General features: G+C 42.2%; 1 protein-coding gene across 1 annotated transcript in view; it reads left to right on the top strand.

Moving 5' to 3' along the window:
• Positions 1-21,268, top strand: part of si:ch211-137a8.4 (high mobility group nucleosome-binding domain-containing protein 5) — a 46,211-nt gene that overhangs the window by 15,705 nt on the left and 9,238 nt on the right. Inside the window, exon 2 of the mRNA XM_041994267.1 lies at positions 18,813-20,356. Coding sequence (XP_041850201.1) covers positions 19,015-20,356 — 1,342 coding nt within the window. The 5' untranslated portion in view covers positions 18,813-19,014. The remainder of the gene's footprint in view (positions 1-18,812; positions 20,357-21,268) is intronic.

Genomic DNA, 21,268 nt, shown 5'->3' with positions numbered 1-21,268 from the left:
TTTATGTTCCTTTTTTTAATCGTTCTTCCTTGTTCACTTTAAAACTGTTTCTGGTACTTTATGTTGAGTTTTGCTTCCTCAGTAAATGAGTATATATCCTATTTTTTTGTTGTTGTTTCATCTGTTTTGGGGCTATTTTCAGATGCCTTGTCACACAGTGGCTTGTGTGAGTATTAAATAAATAGTAAGTCCATTAAAGTAATTGTTTATTCAATCCCAGCTTCCACATTGCAGCGTCTTCCAGAAGCTGACAGTACCACCTTTTCTCCTGTGTCAGTACAGAGGTGGTTAAACTTTAAAATTATCTAAGAACCTCTTTGGTTCTCCCTCAAAGAGCAACATCACTTGTGTGTAAATGTCTGCTCCAACCTCCCTTTGAGCCCCGTTTTCACTAGGTGGTTCGGTCTGAGCCGGTTTGTTTCGGAAGTTTTAGAATGGTCTACCCAGTTCAGGTGAGCGTTCCTCCTTCAAGTTGGACCGCCACTGGGCATGCAGGGTTTAGACCAAACGCCTAGCGTGGTGACATACTAGTGCGATAACAACAAATGTGACACTAAAAACAACAATGGAGGTCAACCAGCAGCTTGTTTTTGTTCTGATGGCTTTTGGTTCTTTGTACGAAGGATACATGCTGCATTGTATGACCAGACCTTACTGCTGTTTGCAGGCATCCTTTATTATCTTTCCAACGTTGGCAACCAACGTTCCAATGTGAGCAGTAACGTTTTTCTGTCCGCCAATCAGTGGATTTTATCCTTAGATGCCAGTAGCTCTGCCTTAACTATACCATAGCATTTTTCCATGGACCTACAACTGAAGGGGGTCCATAAATGGTGCGGTATGGTTGGGTTGTATTGGCCCATTTTATAATTGAACACATAAAATAGCGTACCGGACCGTACCAGCCTAAAACGAATGGGGCTTTAGTGTATTCTGAATTTCTGTAGGCTTTGTGTCCTTAATCATCACCTCCTGGTTGGGTTTAGGTAAAAACATCTTTACCTTCGGGTTAGAAAAGGATTGTAGTTCAGGCAAAAATACATTCTTTTTACAATGCCATTTTTATGGTTTCCTTGGTAACAATAAGTCTTTTTTGCTTCCTGGTTGGGTTTCAAAGATATACTTAATATTATTGAGTTTGGGTTAGAAAGGGATCGTCATTCAGGCAAAAACACATTGTTTTTCTAATGCCAACATCATCTTAATACACCAACAATACTTTTTTTTACCCTCTGGTTGGGTTTACAAGTTGTAGGTAAAAAAGTATAATCTCTATAATTATAATTTGGTTTGGGTTAGAAGGAGATTGTAGTTCAGGTGAAAATACATTCCTTTTACAATGCCAACTTCATCTAGAACACATTTTTATGGTTGCCATAGCCATAGAAGGGCCATTATTGGGAATTAGGATTGGACCAATAACATAATTTGTTCAGGGTTACAAAAAAAAAAAACACTTGATTAAAGGTAAAGACCAACATAATCAGAGTTGAAACACAAGCCACTATGATGCTAACAGACATCATTTTGACATTTTACATGCATGGCAACTACATGGCAACTACATGGCATGTCATGGCAACTACAGGTTATATATTATGTTCTTTGATTATACAACCACATGACCTCACCTTCACCCACAGCCATTCTGATGCCACATCCATGTTAAAATTCACAATTAATTGTTCATCTTCATAGCACACTGGCTCTGGATGGTTAAACATGAAGGTCACCACATTTTAGTTGGTCTCATAGGTCTCCATAACTTTGTCCCCATTGTCCAATGTAATTTGTGCTCAGATCTAGACCAGCACATACATGGTGCTAATCTGAAATGAGTTGTTCTGGCCAAAATCTGCTGCTTTGACTTCTGGAACCCAGAGAACTGTTCAAGATTAGGCACTGGCTCCGAACCAGCACTGGAAAAGGCCAACAACTCCGTCTTTGTTTTTAATTTTTCTGATGCCAAGTGCTTCTTTCGCATCTAGACATCAAACGTCGGTGTAGCTGCAACTTTTAGAGCCAAAAACATACTGAACAACTTTTTAAAATAATCCCATTTCTTGTGTGTTTAGTTTTGATTGATAATCAAAACTAAACACACTTTATTTTTACAAGTAATTTTCTAGGTGGCCCTTTCTGTCCAATATTTTTTGGTCAATCCTTACGGAAATACAAAGCTTCTTCTCTTTTTGTCTCTGAATAATCAGGAACAAACACTCTGCTCTGAAGCAGCACACAGAAATCTTTTTACTTGATGAATGAGCTGAGTTGAAAATAAATGGAACCTAACAGTGTTGCACATGAAAGGCTTTTCAGCGCGCTCCCTCCCAACCCCGCTCCTAATGCAAAAACTACGACAGCAGGGATAATTAGGGAATTGTATTTGGAAAATATAGGTCTGCATGGTAATGAGGGCACATCTCGGAAGAAAAAAGCTTCAGTACAGCTCAATCTGCCAGAGAGCTGCAAAGACGACGAGTGGCTTCAAGGCAGAGAGACGAGAAAACATTACTACAGTGGATTAAAAACAGATCTCACACACACTGTTAAGTCTCTGCAAGGCCACGACATCTGCAGTAATGGAATCACAACAACATAGGAAGTTATTTAACTGCTCAAAGAGGATCACAGAGGAAAACAAGCTCAAGATAAGAGGTTTTAAGATGTTATTTTCCATTATTTACCAAGTAATATTGATATTTACATAAAGAAAATAAAGTGAAGGTTCTGATTTTTATACCAGACTCAGTATAAAAAGTAAGTAAATGAGTGTTTGGTGGATTATTTCTTTGATGTAACAATTCTTCTTTGTTTTTTTCTCCCCTTTTAACTGAGCCACATTTGCAAGGAAAATGCATTTGTGGGATGAGCAGCAGTTGAATATGTGGGTTGTGCCCGTTGTCTTTTCTAGCAAAACCAAACAGCTAATTATGCTGTTGACTCTAATTTGGAGCTTCTAGCTTCTGGCTCAGGCAGTAGAGCAGGTTGTCCAATGATCGGAAGGTCGGAGGTTTGATTCCCACTCCCGCAGTCATCTGTCGTTGTGTCCTTGGGCAAGACACTTAACCCTCCTTGCCTCCAGTATTGGCATCACTGGTGTATGAATGTGTGGATGAATGTTCGGTGATTGTCGGAGAGGCCGTAGGCGCAGACTGGCAGCCACGTTTCCGTCAGCCTGCCCCAGGGCAGCTGTGGCTACACACATAGTTTACCATCACCAGGTATGAGTGAGGAGTGGATGAATAATGGATTCACAATGTAAAGCGCTTTGGGTACCTTGAAAAGCGCCATTTAAATCTAATCCATTATTATTATTATTAGGTGTTGACAATCAGGTGAAGCCATGCTGACTGGTGCACTGGGTGGAGGCAGTATGATGGTGTGGGATGATGCTTGGTTTCTTTAGACTTCATCGTACAATCCAATAAATGACACCAAACAGGAGTCAATAGTACAATCAAATGCTGGGCAGAGAAGTTTTGGCTAATTGTCCATGGGGGTGACCCACAAACTCAACTATGCTGCTCATCCCACAAATGCCTTTTCCTTCTAAAGGAGCCTGTAGGTGCTTTGTGCAGCGGTGAGCCAAATCTACCAAAAACAGTTTTCTAGCAGTACATTTAGAGGATGCTGCAGGATGACTCATTTGATAAATCACACAATTAGCCACTCAGTCGTCCCGGCTGACATTCTGGTCCACACCGCTGAACGGTAATTTATAAGAACTCATATCGGTACTTAATATCGGCAAGTACTCCACTGTCAGCACTTATATTTATAATAATTTTTTTAAAATGGTGACATTGGTGCATCCTGGTTACAACAACAAAATAATCCACCAAATACCCATTTCCTGATGACTTTTAGTCCAGATAGTTGTGTGAAGCCAAACACAAGACTGAGTTGATTGTACAGGCATAGACTAGGTTTCTGTTCATAGGTAATTTTAAACAGATTTTCTTCAAATCTGCTAAATAAAACATTTATATTTTATACATAGATTTATACACATTTTCCATCCACCAGCTATCACGTTTGATTCTTTTAGAAAAAGCAGTTTGATCTCACAGAAACTCCTGAAACAAACAGACATTCTGGAGACATTTTAAAATATTTTTGTGAAGACGTGTTATAATAAACAGTTAGTGGCACCAGTTTTTCAGCCAGAGTTGCAGAAGAAGAGGAAGCAACAAAATGACAACTAAAAGTCACCAGCTAAACCATAAAGAGAGGGGACAAAAACGCTAAAAAACAGGTTTTTCTACATGTAATTTTACAGCTCGGAGCTTCGAAAGAGTTCTGCTAACAGATCTTTTTGCATTTGTAACTCAAAATTACTGTAGTGCATCAGTTATGCATTTCACTGAACCAAAGTCTTTTTTAACATCTATGGCTAAAAATCTTGAGTTAGTGTCAGATTACCATTATGATTACATTAATAATTACATTCTCATTGTTTCCCTGGTCCTGTACGGTCGAGAGGAATCTCCACAAAGTTGTTTCACTGATTCAGAAAATGCCTTCACATAAAATCAACATTTTGTGTCTGGAAGGATGCTTCACATCTGTTGAGTGCACGAATATCCGTCCCAATGTGTCGAGGTAAATACTACATGCACACTTCGCTAGCTGCAGCAACAAACTGCAGCATCGTCATTGCATTTTCATGCAGCTAAAGTCTGTACTCTTGGTGAAATTCGACATTTTTGATAAAAGAAACATGTCCACTGAAAAGTGTGAAGCCAGTGTCCCACCCATCTGTGTTGCCTAATGTCTCTTTGTGTGGCTTTCTGCACCATAACAGCCCCAACTTTACTCCCACTGGGGGAAAAGAACATTTGTTAAGGACAGTTTTGTTGCTGGTGTCAGCATTTCAGCTGCAGGGTGTGTGTGTGTATGTGTGTATGTGTGTGTGTGTGTGTGTGTGTGTGTGTGCAGGACTGAATGAAAATCAGTGTGTGTGCTCATAGTAATGAGGAAACATGACACTCGTGTTTTAATCCTTTTTGGACAGCAGTTCAGTGTCTTTTCATGGGATTTATTGGCAGCAATAAAAACACAGAAGTTCATTGTTCTGCTGCTGGAAGTCTGAGTATGTGGAGGACATGATGGTGTGATAAAGCTGTAAAACAGATCTCAGATAACAGCAGAGGGACAGAGACGGACATGACGGGAGGTGTCGTCCTGTGGGCTGAATCCAGTTTAAATTGGCTGCTCTCCTAGCTCTGGATTAAACCTGGGCTTAATACCTTTACACTAAAAGGCCTGCCCGTTCTCTCAGAGGGCAATCTGCTGCACTGGGCTTTAATCCACAGCAACAACAACAACTGTCTATCTGGCTGCTGCTCACCGAGCCTGAGCACTGAGCATATTTTTGAAAATATGTGCAATTAAAATAAAAAAAGAAGGAAGAGTCTATGAAGGATCACAGGAGTAGACATTTAGCCCCAGCTTCTGTTTGTGGTAGCCATCTTTGTTGTGTCGCGCTCAGATCAGGATGTTTTCGGCGAGTCTTTGTTCTGAAATCTGGATAAAAAGAATCCAGCAGCTTCAGAAGAGATGAAAAGTTGGTGCTTGAAGGCGCAGAGGCAGCCGTGTAGAACGTATTCGAGGACTATCATTACAGAGACAGCTGCTGCATGCGAGGTTCAGTCCTCCTGATGAAACTGTGCAGCAGGTGGAGAATCTCCAGCGAGGTGAAGGACGTCAGCAGGAGCATGGCTTGAAATTCTGCAGACTGTTTGGCTTTGCATTGATTCTATTTACTGGGCAGGCTTTAGTTTCACAGGTGTTTTCAGCATCAACAGAACCAGTTTTTCTCATTTACAAGAGACCAAAGTTAAACTGGGAGATTGTTAAACTGGACTTTTTGTTGTTAAATCTGACTGGATTAAATCTCCTGCAGTCAGTCCTCACTGTGCACGAGTTTGTATGTGCAGACTGGATGTAGGTAGGATGAAGCAAGATTTTAAAAAGATAAATATTACAACAAAGATTAGTAAATTGTTCTTTTTTAAAATTGCACAAACTAGCTGAAACATTTTTCCTGTAACAACGAAACCTACACAATGTCATTTGTGGGGTTTTGTGGATTTCTGATATCAAAACTTGCCAGAAATAAAAGTCCCATAAAATTTCAATTATTTAAATCATGGCTATTCAGTTTGGTCCCATGAGGGTCGCAGTCAATGTGTCCCTGCTCCAACACACCTGACTCAAATTAAATGGATCCAACAGCTTGTGAATTTTTGCACAATGACTCATTAATTTGAGTCAGGTGTGTTGGAGCAGGAAACATTGAAAACCTGCAGGACTGCAGCCCTTGTAGGACGGAATCGAGTAGCCCTAATTTAAAGGTAAAAGATTCTGTTTGCACAGGAAAAAAAACAAATGATGCAATATCAGGCTTTAATTTGGGTAGGATGATTTAATCCCATAGTTTGGAGGGAAAACTCTCCCTCTGCTATAATTTCCCATAAAAACATGGAAAGAAAACAAAGCAACACAAGGATGCTGCTTATATTTGTTTTCCTTCCTGGTCTGATGATCTGCTTCAGAGATAATTCTTTATAGGAGGTGACATTTAAAACTGTCAATAATTGTGAAGTGAAGTAACGTGACATCCCTGCATACAGCCCTGTGATGTTACTTTGGAACAGTCTCACCTCAGAAACATCCTGGTCTGTAGATCACCGTCCAACAGCGTCCTCAGTGATGTCCTGAAACCAGTTCTTGCCACTCAAGATGTGTTAATCATTATATTAGAAACATGCTGAAGCACCGTTGTGTCACGTGTCTTTAAATTAAACAATTTCACATCACTTTTCAGTCCAAATCCAACATGTGCCCCTTGATCTGGTCACATTTAGTGTGTCAGTCTCGTAAATGTCCCCAGATGTCCTCAGATCAAATCTTTGCCTTTTTATCTGGTCACAGGATTCCTGTCCCGGTCCTGTGAACAAGCTGATTAAAAGTCTGGCTCGCTCTATAAAACCATCCAAATAACTGCGACTCGCCCTCGTCTTAGTCTGGACACGGTTTCCGCTCAGCTTAGCCTCAATCTGAGAGGTCACGGGTTCAATTCCCACAGCAACTTCAGCATCCTGCCCTACGTGTCCTGCAGCCAAATGGCAGCTCTTTATCACTGGAACTCCGGCAGCTTCAGGAGTGAAACGTTAAAGTGCGAGCCGCTCTCCTGCAGGCCAGACATCATTTAACGTGACTGATGGCTTTTCATTAAAGAATCCCAGAAGCTCAGGGCTCAATATTTTAAAAGTATTCCTCCATATATCAGCTGAAATGTCACCTTCACCGCTGTTTTCTTTCATTTTAGCGTTATGATCACTGTAAGTTCAGTATAACCAAAAGTCCTCCTGCAACTGACGTTTTAATGACATGTAAGTTTGTTTAAATCCGCATTACATCATGAGGACGGCCATGATGGTGAAGCAGAAAGATACGAGCCACATCTTGCCCTGCGATGTGAGAACCTGCCTGACCAATGCCGCAGAATTTTCCCCACTGCCCGGACAAACCGGCCTTTTGTCAGTGTGGGCTGAAATGAATGAAGCTTGTTTGTGTGTCACATATTTTGCAGCTCTGATTTTGTCCAATTAATAATTTTATTATCAATAATTTGAGTTGCATTGACACCAGAAAGAAATTGTGTAATGGAACTGATTTGTAAACTGAGGAAGCAAATGAATAATTTGAGATGTTTTTGGGATGATCTCTAATAATAACTTCCTTAACATTTTATCTAAACTGGCAGAAATCTCATCAGATCTGATGGCAGCTTTTACAGAGTCTGGTTGCAGAAAAAATTTCCAGCTTTAATCCTGACACTTCTGCAGCATAAACTGTGTGTGTGAATGCAGCAGACCAGGTTTTGACGTTGATAGAGAGAAGGTGTGAAGACGAGGGGCTATTATTTCTGTGTGAAGTGGGAAACAGTGATTGGGACTCTAATGCCTGGCCATTGACCCCCATTACAGCTGCATTAACAGGCGTCCAGAAGGATAAGGCTCATGCAGCTGAAAATGCACCCAGGGGACTCAGAATGGCTTTGCATGTAGGAATGACGGAGTCTTCAACAGGAACAGAAGATATCTGCTCAAGCGGCTGCACTTCTAACCTGAATCATAGGCGGTTTGTAAATTTCTGCAGGCATAGAAACATGTGACAACATGTCATGAGAGGGTGAAGATAAATCTGCCTGCAGACCACCGTGCACGGGTGTAAATCACAAGTTTGATCACGATATATCAAAACACACTTTTTTATCTTTGTAGTAGGACCTGGCCTTCTACCACAAACACCAGTTTAAATAGCCTGAAAAAGTTTGGGAAGGTGGTGCAGCAGGGACATGTTTGAGGGGGGACCTTTTTCACTGCTGCACCACTAAACCTGCAGCAGAGTAGCTGTCGTTGGAGATGCTGAGTGGTGAAAACAGAGGAAGAAAGTTCAGAAAGTGAAGCTGTAGCAAAAGTTGAACATGATGACATATCCAATGTCTGGAGATTTGTTTTTATTAGTTTGCCTAAAAAGCAAAATAAATCTGTTTACCCTCAGTATCTTAGAGTGACTGACGTTCACAGGAAATTCACAGTGAATGTATGTTAATCCAAATAAAATATAAATATACCAGGACAAGGACAGCGATTCAATTAACCAATAAAAGCTAGAATGCCTCAGGAGCGGTGGTGTGTAGCTCTGTGGGGTAAATGTGATGGATAGCTACCCTTTAGCTGATCTACGGAAGTTTTCCAGGCATTTCTATCCGTCCAGGAGGTTTACAATCCAGCCACTAAATGTAGTTTTATTCAGAGACTCTATCTGGTAAATCCACAATGATCCATGATAACAGCATTATTTATCACATTTCATCATAAAAACATCACCATCACTACTATGTTGCTAAGAGACCTCTATTTAGACCTGGACATGATGATGAAGCCACTTCCTGTCAGACTTTCCACCAATCAGAGAGCTTAGATTGAAAGTAACGTCCAATCAGGAGCAGCCAAAGATCAACCAGTGAGCAGAAAGTTCTATGTGTGTGTGAAGAGAAGAAAAATAATGCTCCTCTATGGCTGGAATAAAGCCAAGAAGACGTTTCTGATGCACGGTGGCGCCACAAAGCAGCTGAGCTGGAGTTGGTTTAGTGAGGATAGCAGGTAAATAGTAGCAGGAATAACTGGAAATGAGGAAAAAGTGGAAACATGGAAATAGTTTCTGTTGTGTGTTTGTTTCATATTTTTTCTCCTGAAAGCCAAGACTTGAGAGAACGATGAGATGAGAAAAGGTTTGGTCACTGTTGATCTGTGTGTTATTTCTACAAAGTTCTGTTAGTAATAAATTCTGCTTTCTTGTGTTGGTTCTGAGGTTAACCCACAAAACTCAAAGCTCTTTTTTTTGACATCTTGACAATCAAGTCGAGCTCCTATACGAACAATCAGCTGTGCAGCTACTTTAATACCGTCTCCAGCACCAAGTCGAATGACATTTCTAACCATCATGTTGACTCAGCTCTGCTCAGCTCTTCCTTATGTCACAACCAGATTACCCATAAGGCCGTCTGCTTGAAGGAAAGGCTGCAGAGAGCTGCTTGGACTGGACTGGAGTCAGTTCGACTTCCTACAACTTTACTCCCTACATGCAGATATTATTGAATGTAAACACTATGAGACATTTTACAACCTTTCATGAGATATTAAAAATAGCATCATTTTACCCAAACTGTAATTGCTGAAGCTTATTACTGAATGTTGTGTCAGTCCAGCTGAAATAAAAGACTGAATCAGCCCGTGGGTGTAACACAAACAGATCAGAGTTAGCAGGTTGTCTCGTCTCCGCTCAGCCACCACGTGCTTTACATATTCACCGCCATCAGCTGCAGAGCAAAATGACAACTACTGCTTCAACTGCAGGTCATTTGCATGAATTTAAACTTCCTCCACTCCCCGTGGCCACACTGCAAGGCAAAAGCCCGACAGCAGGTGACACACCCTGTAGTCTTCTGTAATAATAGTCTCATTTATCGTGCATCTGGCCTATGAGGAGGCTTCAGGTTGAGACGTTACTGAATGACTAAAAATATGTCAGATCGTTTTCTGTTTAATGGTCTCAGTTACATTTAAACACCTATTAGACTTCAGGCTGCCTGCAAAAAAAACTTGTGATGATTCCCCTTAAACAACCTGCTTCATCATTTCAGTGTCTATAATGAATTTTTTTAAACATTTGTGGAGATAAACTTGCCTGAGCTGTTTCTATTACTTGGTGTGGGCATGTAGAACAAAAATTAGGTGTTTATCTCATTACTGCTTCAAATTTGGACCATCTCACTATTGTTAGTATATTATTATATCAACCATCATTGTTCAAAGGAAAAGAAAAAATGCAAAGAGTATTTTCTCTTGGGTTTTTTCTTAGTACAAAGTTTAAAGGCATAAGCCCATTTCTACCAAGGTAAACGGCTTAGGACAGGATGGTCTGGTTCCCTGAATCCTGATCTCTGTTGATTTCCACATGCAGCTGTAGCCTTACCTGGTAGGCGGGGTATAAGCTGGATAAAATAACGTTATATAATAAAGTTAAATCATTCTTTGATTTATAACAAAGAACAGAAACAAAGCGCATCGAGCAGTCTGTGTTTTTTCTTCTTGGCATGTGGCGTGAGGGTGAATTCACGCTAACCGATCGTAGTTTATTGGCTTGGAAAATCCGGTCTTTGGGGGGAGGTGTGAATGCAACCAATTTTTGATGCAGATCAAAGACCAGCAGAGTGCAACTCTCAATCGTACCCATTCTAGTGGAGCAATAGGTGTAAACGCACCACAAATAACAACAATCCAGCATAAACGTATTGATGGAGCCGTTCCTGCTTTGTTCTTGTTGCCGAGTCACACAGGAAGTCATGATTCTTTTAACAGTGGATTGCAGCGTGTCAAGATCCACCCTTTTGGGTCAGATCAGTAAGACTGGGACCCTAATGGAAGATTTTCAAAAAAGTAGGACGTCTCTGATCTGATATTCAGGCAGCTGTCCCAGTTTTTCTTATGGAAACCTCAACAAACCGCGTACCAACCCATCCTGTACCAAGCCAGACCCGTTGGTGGAAACAGGGCTATAAGACTAAGATCTCTCAGAGAATTCATCCTCCTGTTTGGTCACTTTTTTGTCTGCACCAGCATCTCTGAAATATTTCATAGTTTGTTTGGAGAACAACTTGAAAGAACTGATCAGGATCTAAACACAAACTTCATCTTCAAATGTGGGCTCTTGTTGGATTTTCAGAAACGATGACTCAGATTTCTACATGTGACCGTAAAATACAGCCTGCAGGTGGAGTAGGTGGTGCTGCTGTCCCCACCTGCTGGAGTTGTCCTGCAGGACTACAGGCTGATGCTTGAACCTGATTTGAACCTGTTAAACATCAACGACCTTGATTTCCCTTTTTAAATCTGACTTTATAATGAAGCTCTGCTCCATCTTTACTTTCTGCATCATTTAAAAAGATGAATTTAGGACCAAAGAGAGAGTTAGACAGACGGAGAGATGGTTACAAACAGACAGAAAAGGAGATAAAGATAGAAACAGAGAGGATGAAGGTGAATGAGAGGGGATATGGAGGGAAAACAGTCTGAGAGGTGGATGTATGAATAACAGTGAATGAATGGCTGGAAAACAAAAAGGCTGGAATGAGAGAGAAGAGGGGATGAACGAAAGCAAAAAGAGAGAAACAAGTGAAAATGAGAGGAAGGAGACAGAAAGGGGAGGAAAGTCGTCGCTGGAGAGGAAAAACCAGACAGCGATGCAGACAGACGGACAGATGGGGGTGAATAGTAAAAAGCAGACAAACGGAGGAAAGAGACGATCCACAAGCAGCCCATGTCTGCACCACTCCTCCTCTCATCCCTCCCTCCCTCCATTTTGTCATCCTCCTCTGTCTGATGCCGTTCCAAAAACCTCTGGGCTCCAGCCTCACATCCAACACACTTAATGCTGCTGCAGTGAAATCGCCGCCAAGAAAGAGAAAATCACCCAAAATAAAAGGAAACTGAAACAAAGAGGAGCACAGCTCGGTCTCGTGTGGATGAATGTGCCTCCAACGGTCCTGCAGAACCCTGCAGAACCCTGCAGAACCCTGCAGAACCTAACAGAACAACATCTGTTTGGAGCTGTTACGCTGAGGCTTTTTATTTTCCCGTGTATTAATGCTGAATTATTCCTGTTTAATGACTGCAAACTAACACATCTGTGGATGAGTACGCCTGTTTGAGCTGCATTTCTAAAAAGAAATTAAGATTGTATGTCATTCCAAACCCACTTTCTACCAACCCGTCCTTCATTTCCTCGTAGATTCAAAGGCAACGTTCAAACTTGAGATTCACATCAAGCAAAAGCTGTGAAGGGAGGAAGAGCCAAACTGGTCTCTACTGGTCAGAAAACTCACAGAGACCCACCAGCGTCTGGGTTTTTGAGTACAGTGTGAAAGTGTTGAACAACATTCAGTCCGAAGTCAGAGGAGTCTGCAGAAGTTTCAAGCATTTATGGGCTCTGGCTCCAGCCGGCATTGATGGGAACACAACACCTGAGTGCAGAAGCTTCAGTTTACAAGAACTAACTTGTGTCTTCATGGAAATGGAAAGAGATTCACCTGGCTTGCATATGATGAGTTTAACATGTAGCAAAATCTGGATTTTAACTGGTACATAAACAAGAGTCTTCATCTCAATGACCCCAAGGGGAACATTTGTGAGGTTATTCTCCTATGTTGAAAACATTTTATTCACATAATTAGCTTTCTCTGCTTCTTGAAAGTAAATGGGACCAGTACACCTGCACACAGTGAAATTCAGCCATAAGTAACATCGTTTTTACTGCCAGCTGCTGGCCTCACTCTTAAACAAAATAAAAGAATCTTTTCTAAAGTGCATTTTTATTTATTAACAAAAGAGTCTCATTAAATTAAACTGGATGAGCCTCAGCCATGCGTCTGCACACAGCCTTTGCTATGAGGTACGAGAGCCAGCTGGAAACATTTCTGATTCATTCAGAGATGCTTTCAAATAAACCGATTCTTTATACATAAATTGTTCTTCAGGATGATATATTGATATCAAAGTGATCCAAAGAGCAACTCCTACAGCACCAGAAAGCTTCACTGTGGAAGATAAACATCCACAGCACAGAAGAGTGATCCGGTTGTAATAAAGACATTTATGCTCCCTTACATACGTAAACAGTAACGTTCGTTTTAAACGTATACGTCGCCGTCCTCATACATCCATGCATGTTTTGTGTTGCCATGGTTTTTAAGTCAGGTCTTCTACTAGTGGGCAGTGCTGAGTTCAGAGTTCACTCCTGCAACCCAACCCGGTTTCATTACCGCTGCTAAACGGGGTCTAAAACTGTTTCCAACCACTCAACACGCCCATAACACTCGCATGCCGTCTTTCTTCTAAAGCTCATGCAGTTTCCATTAAACCGACGCAGAAGACGGACGAAATTGTCCGTCCGGCGTCCAGCATAAATGGGCCTTAAATCTGCACGTCAATCATCAATAACTAAAGGATTGATAAGCAGAATATCACATCAACTGCTTCATACATTTTTCCTGCCAGTTTTGTGTGCTGCTGTAAATACAAACAACTCAACACAATAACCCGAATCACGTCACAGTAGGAAGTCGGAAAGATGAGCAGATGCCTGCAGGAAGTTCGAGCTGTACAGTGTTGCTGCTAACCTCAGCACCGCTAACTGGGACTTATTTGTTAGCGAGGAGCTAGACTTTATTGTTTTCTTGTAAAATATTTGAATAAGTAGTTTGTTGAAAGGTTATGATTTTATTTTCTTTCAGAAATAGTGAAGTTATTCTACTTACTATGATGTACTGTTTGACTCTTGGTGTTGGTATTTCATGGTTTAAATGAGAGCATCTGATATGTTAGATTATGCAATTTCCCGTTGAAATAAGGCATCCATGTTTGTAGTTCTCTGTAGTTTTTTCTCTTTTTATAGGAGGAGTGCTGATGATTGAAAGTTTTATTACAAGTGGAGAATTCCTACTGGTGGAATTACATGATAAAGACACCACTCATCCAGTCTGTTTGACTCCCAGACGAAGGCCACTGGGCTGAAACACGCTGGTGTTTTAAAGATCACTTTGACAATGCCATCGAAATAAAGACATTTTTATTGTTTTAAAGGAGAGTCTCTTGGAGCTTTTTGTACTATCAGGACTTATTTGTGTTCTTTCTGTGCACCTTCTGAGGAAAGGCCCATTTATGCCCCCTCTAGTCTATAACTGGTGTCCCTTCCTATCTATAGGCAACCAACAGGCAGACTAACTGAGTAATAGGCTAACAGGCTAATAGTGGCTTAAAACTCAGAGTAGTAAACAAGTCGGCTTGAGAAGGAAAAGTCAGCTTGTTTGCCAGAGAAGGAATCAGTCACAGAAACGGTAGAAATGAAACCTTGCGTAATCTAGATTTGGTGCATTAATCCCTGACTGTACCATAAAACATAAACTGGGCAGGGAGTTGCTTTTATGGGTGGCACTGGTATAGTTTTCATTGGTTGGATCAGTGACAACTGGTTAGTGAATAATAGAGATTAACAGGAAGTCACAGGACTGAAAAGGTTTACTGTCTCTGTAACGGAAACAATCCACAATGGCGCTTCACAGAGAAACAACCGCAGCTTGTTTTATGGTGTTTTATGATGGATGAGGTGCAAAGATTAAAGCTGGGAGATCATGTGAATTCATCAGGTGTTGGTTTGTTCTGGACATGTTGAGGTTTTTTTTTTTACTGGATTATAAAAACCTGCTTTTGGTTTTAGATAAAAGTATGGCACCGATGCAGAACAATTACAAGAGTGTTGACTAAGACGGTTAAAAACTTTCTATCCAAGCTCATTTTTAATGTTACTGGACAGAAAATGTACACCTGGCTCATTTCCATCACCTGGCGTTGAGTGAATGAACTAGTGTGTTGGCAGTTGTGTGTATTATTTTTCACAATTCTTCTAAACTTTCAAGTTTGTTAAATACTCCTCAAGAACGGAGAACTTTGTTCATGTTTTCAATAAACATGCAAAGAACAAGAACAGTCATTCTGGACTGGTTATTATTTCACACTTCACAAGAAGCCTCGTTCACGATGGGGTTGGGATTAGTTCGGAGGCTTTCGTGTATTTACGTGCATGGCACAATTGGCCCGGTTGCACGTGCAGTGTCCGTGTCTTTATATACCACGTGTTGTATAAATTTCCGTTCTTCCTGACCATTGCTAACAGCTATTCATTAAACTACATTACGTGACTTTCTGACCTTAAAAACCAAGTTTCTGACTTGTTTTGATGGCAACCTGACCTTCATTGTGCACATTTCTTCCCGAGGCTGAAGAAAACCACCACTTCACAACTTTTTCTTCCGGAAACCTCACTGGGTTTCGCTTTGCGAACAGTGTCACACACTAGGATATCAATGCAATGATCTTTTTTAATCTTTTAAGCAAAGAAATGCAGGAAGACATTAATGGAGGAAAAGAAAGAGAGAAAGGGACAGAGCATGAGATAAGACTAGAGTCAAGATAAGACTGATTATTACTAAAGGGAGAGATCTTAGAGTCCAGAAATGATGCCAGACGGATGCCAAATAAGCCGCTGTTAGAGGGCGCATCAGTGAGAAAATCTGCTATTTATCTGCTATCCGTTCATCCTTGTTGAATCTTAAGCATCTGTAGAAGAGTGGAAACGACACATTAACCATGTCCATGTCAAATTTCTAACCAAGCATAAAACTGTCCTCAGACGCCACAAGAATAAAAAAGTTCTCTTTGGCTGATGGGTCGACAAGAAGCCACAAGAACTCCCAAACCAGAGCTGTGAGATCAATTTTCTGCCTTGAGAACAAGAGCAAGTTCTCGATATAACGGCCTTAAAATCCGACCTTGTTTCAGTCCTGCTCCGCTCACTTCCCCCGTCACTGCACGGGCCATCCCGAGATATCCCGTAAATCTCGCAATGTCAGCGGAAAGCTTCGCTTCTCAGCTGGCAGAATCCGTAGGAATTATGCTGCTAGCGCGAATGGTTGGGGAATTATGCTGCTTTGAATTATGTGACTCACTTTCTGTTGCTGGTGACAAGGTCAGATTTAAAGAATTAAATATAACATAGGAATTTTCTTTGAACAAGCACCCCTACAGGTGGAAGGAGGTATTGCACATCTCCAAACTGAACTCGTCAACATGATTTAATTAGGATAAATGCGGTGTAACGCAGACTCCACTGAGACTTAGGCAGCTTAACCCTTCTTTATTGGAATACATATATACAAAGATCAGTAAGAAGACAGACCTAAATGAGTCGGTTTGGGAGATGAGGATTGTGGCGCAGAGAAGGGGTGAGTCCTTAGTGTGCGTCGGTTAAGATCCCACAATGACTAAGGGCAGGAAGGCTCCTTATATTGTTTGTGGAACAGGTGAAACCAATAGGTCCTGATGTAGATGAGCTAATCAGGACCAGCTGTGGAGGATAAGGGGACTGCAGGAGGATGAGCTCCCTGACATCCGGTTAAGACAGTGCACCGTTCACCACCATCCTTTAAAAATAGATGCTCTACCTTTTTCTTACCACTCAAGGTTGCACATTCTAGGACATAATTAAATGTTGCTTTGTGAGGAGTTATTTTGTTTTGTGTTAACAAAGAGAAATTGAGTTTTTAAATGTCAATGTTCATTAAATCTTTTCAAACACCTCAGAAACTTAGCAAACAGGTACGTTTCTTGCTTTCCATCAAGCCAGCACATAATTCTAACACATTATGTACTCTGTAGGATAACACGTTGGCAGAAAGGCGTATTAATTTAATATTTTTCTGTGACAGCAGACATGAAGCCAAACCTAAGCGTCCTCGGGTGCTGGGTGACTGATGGCAGGCTGAAGCATCTTTTATTAAAGAATATAATGACAACAGCATACTGAACGTAATGAAACATTTATCTTTAAATGGTCTGTTTCTGCTGGAATGGATGAATAAAACAATAAACATTCAACCACGTCAGCCAGGAAATCACTGAGCGGTCCAGCTGGTCGGCCAGTTCGGCTGCAGCTCCAGGTGAGATTTTCTGGAGCATGTGATGTATGTGTTTACACCTCGCTCGTCTCCACCTGAGAGCCTCTTTGTCTGCATCCGTCCGCCCTGCAAGCTGACTCACAGACTGTTCAGCGTCTGGACTCGCCATTGATCTGCTGATTCATTCATTCAGCTCTGAAAGAGGAGATACAACCACAAAACATCCACAGGGAAAGTCTGGTAATATATTCTACCGACAGGAAAAAGGACTCCTGAGCATCTGTTGGCAAAAATATTCAATATTCATAACTAGCAATCAAATAATTTTAACAAATCAAATTTAATTCAAAGAGTTTTTCAACTGCTTAATAAAATGACATTAAATGAAAAGTAGTTCATTGATTCCCTGAAGGGAAGTAATGACGTGGAAAACGGAGCAGTAATAGAAGAGTTTTCGATTTCACATGCAGTTACTCTCCTGACCACCAGAGGGCACAAATTCTTTAAACGTAATGAGGACATGCAGGTAAATGAATTTATTTATTTAACCTTTATTTTACCAGGAAATCTGTTTCTTTTCCAAGAGAGATGTGGAAAAGCAGTTAAGTAAAACAGGTGCAAAACACAGAATCATCTTAAAAACAGAATTTACAGACTTTGGTTAAATGAGCTCCTAATAATACTTTGATCGGATAAAACAAGACCAGGTTACTGGACTTCAAGGTGTCCTACAGGGAAAATAAGAAAATGCACCTTGACACCCAGCTCAGAAGACATTTTTGGTAAATGAAAATCGTCTTGGGTTGTGCTCATTGCTACGCTGTCATGGAGCCCGAATGGGATTTTTTTGTTTGTTTCTCTGATGCATTTGTGGAGGACGAGGTTGGGTGAATTCAGTTGAATTTGCAATAGATTAAATAAATGATACGTTTAACATCAGTAGTAATTTACTGATAACATTCAACGGCAATGACAATTCTTTTCCATCCATGACTGGGTGCCAACTAGAGGTGAGTGGAAAAGTCTTCTTTTTTAGATGCACTGTGATGCAGACGATTTGGAATTGTCACACAAATGTTAAAAAATGTACCTTTAACTGTTTATTATTAACCAAATGTGAGGAAGGCAACATGCCTTTGCCATCCTCAGTACCTCTAGCCAGCACATCCACATGTCCTCCATTTTTATCAGTTTTACCCTCCACATTGAGGGTGATCTTAGTTTCAGGTATTCTTGGTTCTCCAGTGCATATCTGCAGCTGAGATGGTGCAGCCAGTTCCCAGAGCAAAGCCTCCATCAGAGACTCCGACCTTGGTCTTGTGAATTACATTAAACAAATCTTCTTTGAAGTGACTCCAAACAGAATAAACATCCAGCTTCCAGGAGGACTTTTTACCGCAGCTGCCTTCTGCAAGTGTTGCATTTCCTAAAACTTCCCACTTTGTTCACAGAGGGGAGAAAAAGAGGAGCATTTATGTCCCACATGGGTGTGAATTTTGTACGTGTGACTGATTAGGAAACATCATAATTGCATAGCATTTCCCACTGAGATTCTCTATCATGTTACACTTCATTCCCCATTCAATGCACGGTCTAGACCAGACTAATTGAGTGTCTGTGGTGTTGATTCAGACTATTAACCATCTGTGCCTCTTCCTCCCCCTCCCTCCCATCCCTCTGTCCTCACCCCTCTCGCCCTCTCTCCTCCTTGTCCTCTCTTCTGCAGGAGTTTGGCGGACAAGTAGGATGCTGAGTAGCTTTCCTCCTTACCACTGCTCTCCATCCTGCTCTCCATGACTTGAAAGCGCCACCACAGTGGGAGGAACCAAACACAGACAGAGAGAGAGAGGAAGAGGAGGGTAGAAGGCCAGGGAAGGAAGGAAGGAAGACACTTTTTTTGTTGTTATTATTTGTTTTCCCTTTCTGAGATGGCGGCAACGGAGGCCAGCGTGGCGCCGGTGGTCCAGGAAGATGGAAAAACCCCCGAAAACAAGCCGGCAGAGGCGGAGCAACCGGCTAAAACCGCAAACTCAGAGACTGTCAACAGTGAGGTTGTTGATAAAGACGGCACAGCTGTCAACAGCGAAGTAGTCGATAATAAAGAGACTGTGAATAATGACACAGAGGCGGCGGCAGGAACCCTGGAGGGAGGAGAAGCAGCAAGTGGGGAAGTAGCGCCTCCTCAGAACTCAGAAAATGCCTCCTCTGCTGAGCCCAAGACCTCCTTCCTGGACTCCTTCCTGAACAAGAGCGGCCTGGGGAAGGTGATGGGAGGAAGGAAGAAGAAAGAGCATAGCGCCGCTGCCGGAGGAGGCGAGGAGAGTCAGGTCGAAGGAGGCGAGAAAGAGGGAGAAAAGGGAGGAGAGGAGGATGCAGCGGGTGAGGGGGGAGCAGAGGGAGCTGCAGAGGGAGAGGCAGCAACAGACAAAGCTGCAGAAAACGGAGAGAAAGAGGAGGAGAAGAAGGGGGAGAAAGGAAAACCTGCAGAGGCAAAATCCACAGTTCGTGATCTGATCAGGAAGCCAGTGGCGAGGATCTTCTCCCATCGCAGCACCGAGAAGAAGGACGGCGCCGCCGCGGAACCCCAGAAAGAAGTCATGGTTCGGTCCAAGTCCCTGGACCGCCTGGGAGATCCCGAAGCACTTAATGCCCCCGTAGACTCCACGGTGGAGGAGGGAGGAGCTGCAGGAGGAGCAGAGGGAGAGCAGAAAGCATCGTCTTCCTCATCAGCCACCAAGCACATGAAGCGCTGGCACTCCTTCAAGAAACTCATGGCTCAAAAAACTCACAAGAAGAGCAGCGGAGGAGAGGACGGGAAAGAAGAGGGAGCAGATGGCGAGGGAGGTGGTGGAGACTCCTCCACGCTGGACTCCAAGGAGTCAGGGCACAAGAGGTGGAAGCTGAAACGCTCTTGGACCTTCCAGGGCCTGAAGAGGGACCCATCCATGTCCGGCATCAGCGGCAAGGCCAAGGGTTTGGAAAAAGACTCAGATGAAAAGACGGAGGAGGCGGCGGCAGGTGGAGCTGAGGAGGTAGAAGAAGCCAAGGCTGAAGCTGGGGCAACAGAGGAGGCCAAGACGGATGGAGGTGAGGAGAAAGCAGAGGGAGGCGAAGAGGAGAAGGCGGCAACAACAGGAGGTGGAACGGTGACGCAACACGCCAACGAGATCTGGACCTCCTTTAAGAAGCGGGTCATCCCCAAAAGCAAACGCGCCAACACGGAGTGCGCCCCCGGTGGCGAGGAGGACGCAACTGCAGCCGCTCCATCAGGTCAGAAGACAATTTAAACATTTAACTCCACTAAGCTGCTGTACAGGTTTTACCCAAATCATTTGGTGTGTTTTAGTTAAAGGGACATTTTGGTATTTTTCTTCAAAAAGCTTTTAGACTTGTTCTACAATGCTGCAGGGAAGTTCTGTAGGTCAAAGGTCAAATGTAAGTCTTGGCCTTCCAGTTGGTTTTAGAAGATAAATGTTTGAAGATAGATGTTTTAAGAAGATGGAATAGAATCAAGAAGGATTTACTTGAAGCAACTCCATTGTGGTACAGTTTTGAGTTCCTAAGCTGTAAATCAGAATCTTTCAACATTTAGGTGTGTGCTAACAAAAAGCCAAGGAGGAAAGACATCAGCAATGATCCTCGAGAGGCAACAGTTGCTGGCTGACAGTCTGGGAAGAGTTAGAGTCCACGTGTTAGAGTCCAGAAAGATTATTCACAAGTGGAAAAGATCCAGACAGCTGCTGTCTGTTGGGGACACGTATAGGAGCTAGTTTAGTAATTGGTTATTGATTTCTCTCCAAGGACATTGGGCACAGTCTGACCTTAGGCTGAACTCACTGGGCAATCCACTCCTGGGAAGACTGGGACTCCAAATAGTTTGGAAATGACCCTGTAATCCTTCCTAGACTGACACATGCAGACCCATAGTCCTAATAGCTGTCCACAGATGGCAAATGATGTTCAATAAAATCATTAATGAAAAACTTTACTCACGGGGCACCACCGACAAGGAACTCCTGGAAACTAATAACTAAACAGGGAAACTTTCAAGACAGCTGTCAATGTTCCCAGGAGTGGATGTCCCGGCAAATTCAACCCAAGGTCAGACCATGCAATGCTCAGAGAAACTGGAAAAAAAAAAGTGCTCCATCTCAGACTCTCCATGTCTCAGTTAGCATCTTC

This window comes from Melanotaenia boesemani, chromosome 9 (genome assembly GCF_017639745.1).
Source record: "Melanotaenia boesemani isolate fMelBoe1 chromosome 9, fMelBoe1.pri, whole genome shotgun sequence".
Taxonomy (NCBI): Eukaryota; Metazoa; Chordata; class Actinopteri; order Atheriniformes; family Melanotaeniidae; genus Melanotaenia; species Melanotaenia boesemani.
The sequence above is the reverse complement of the archived record's forward strand: the minus strand, read 5'-3'. Positions and strand labels throughout refer to the sequence as shown.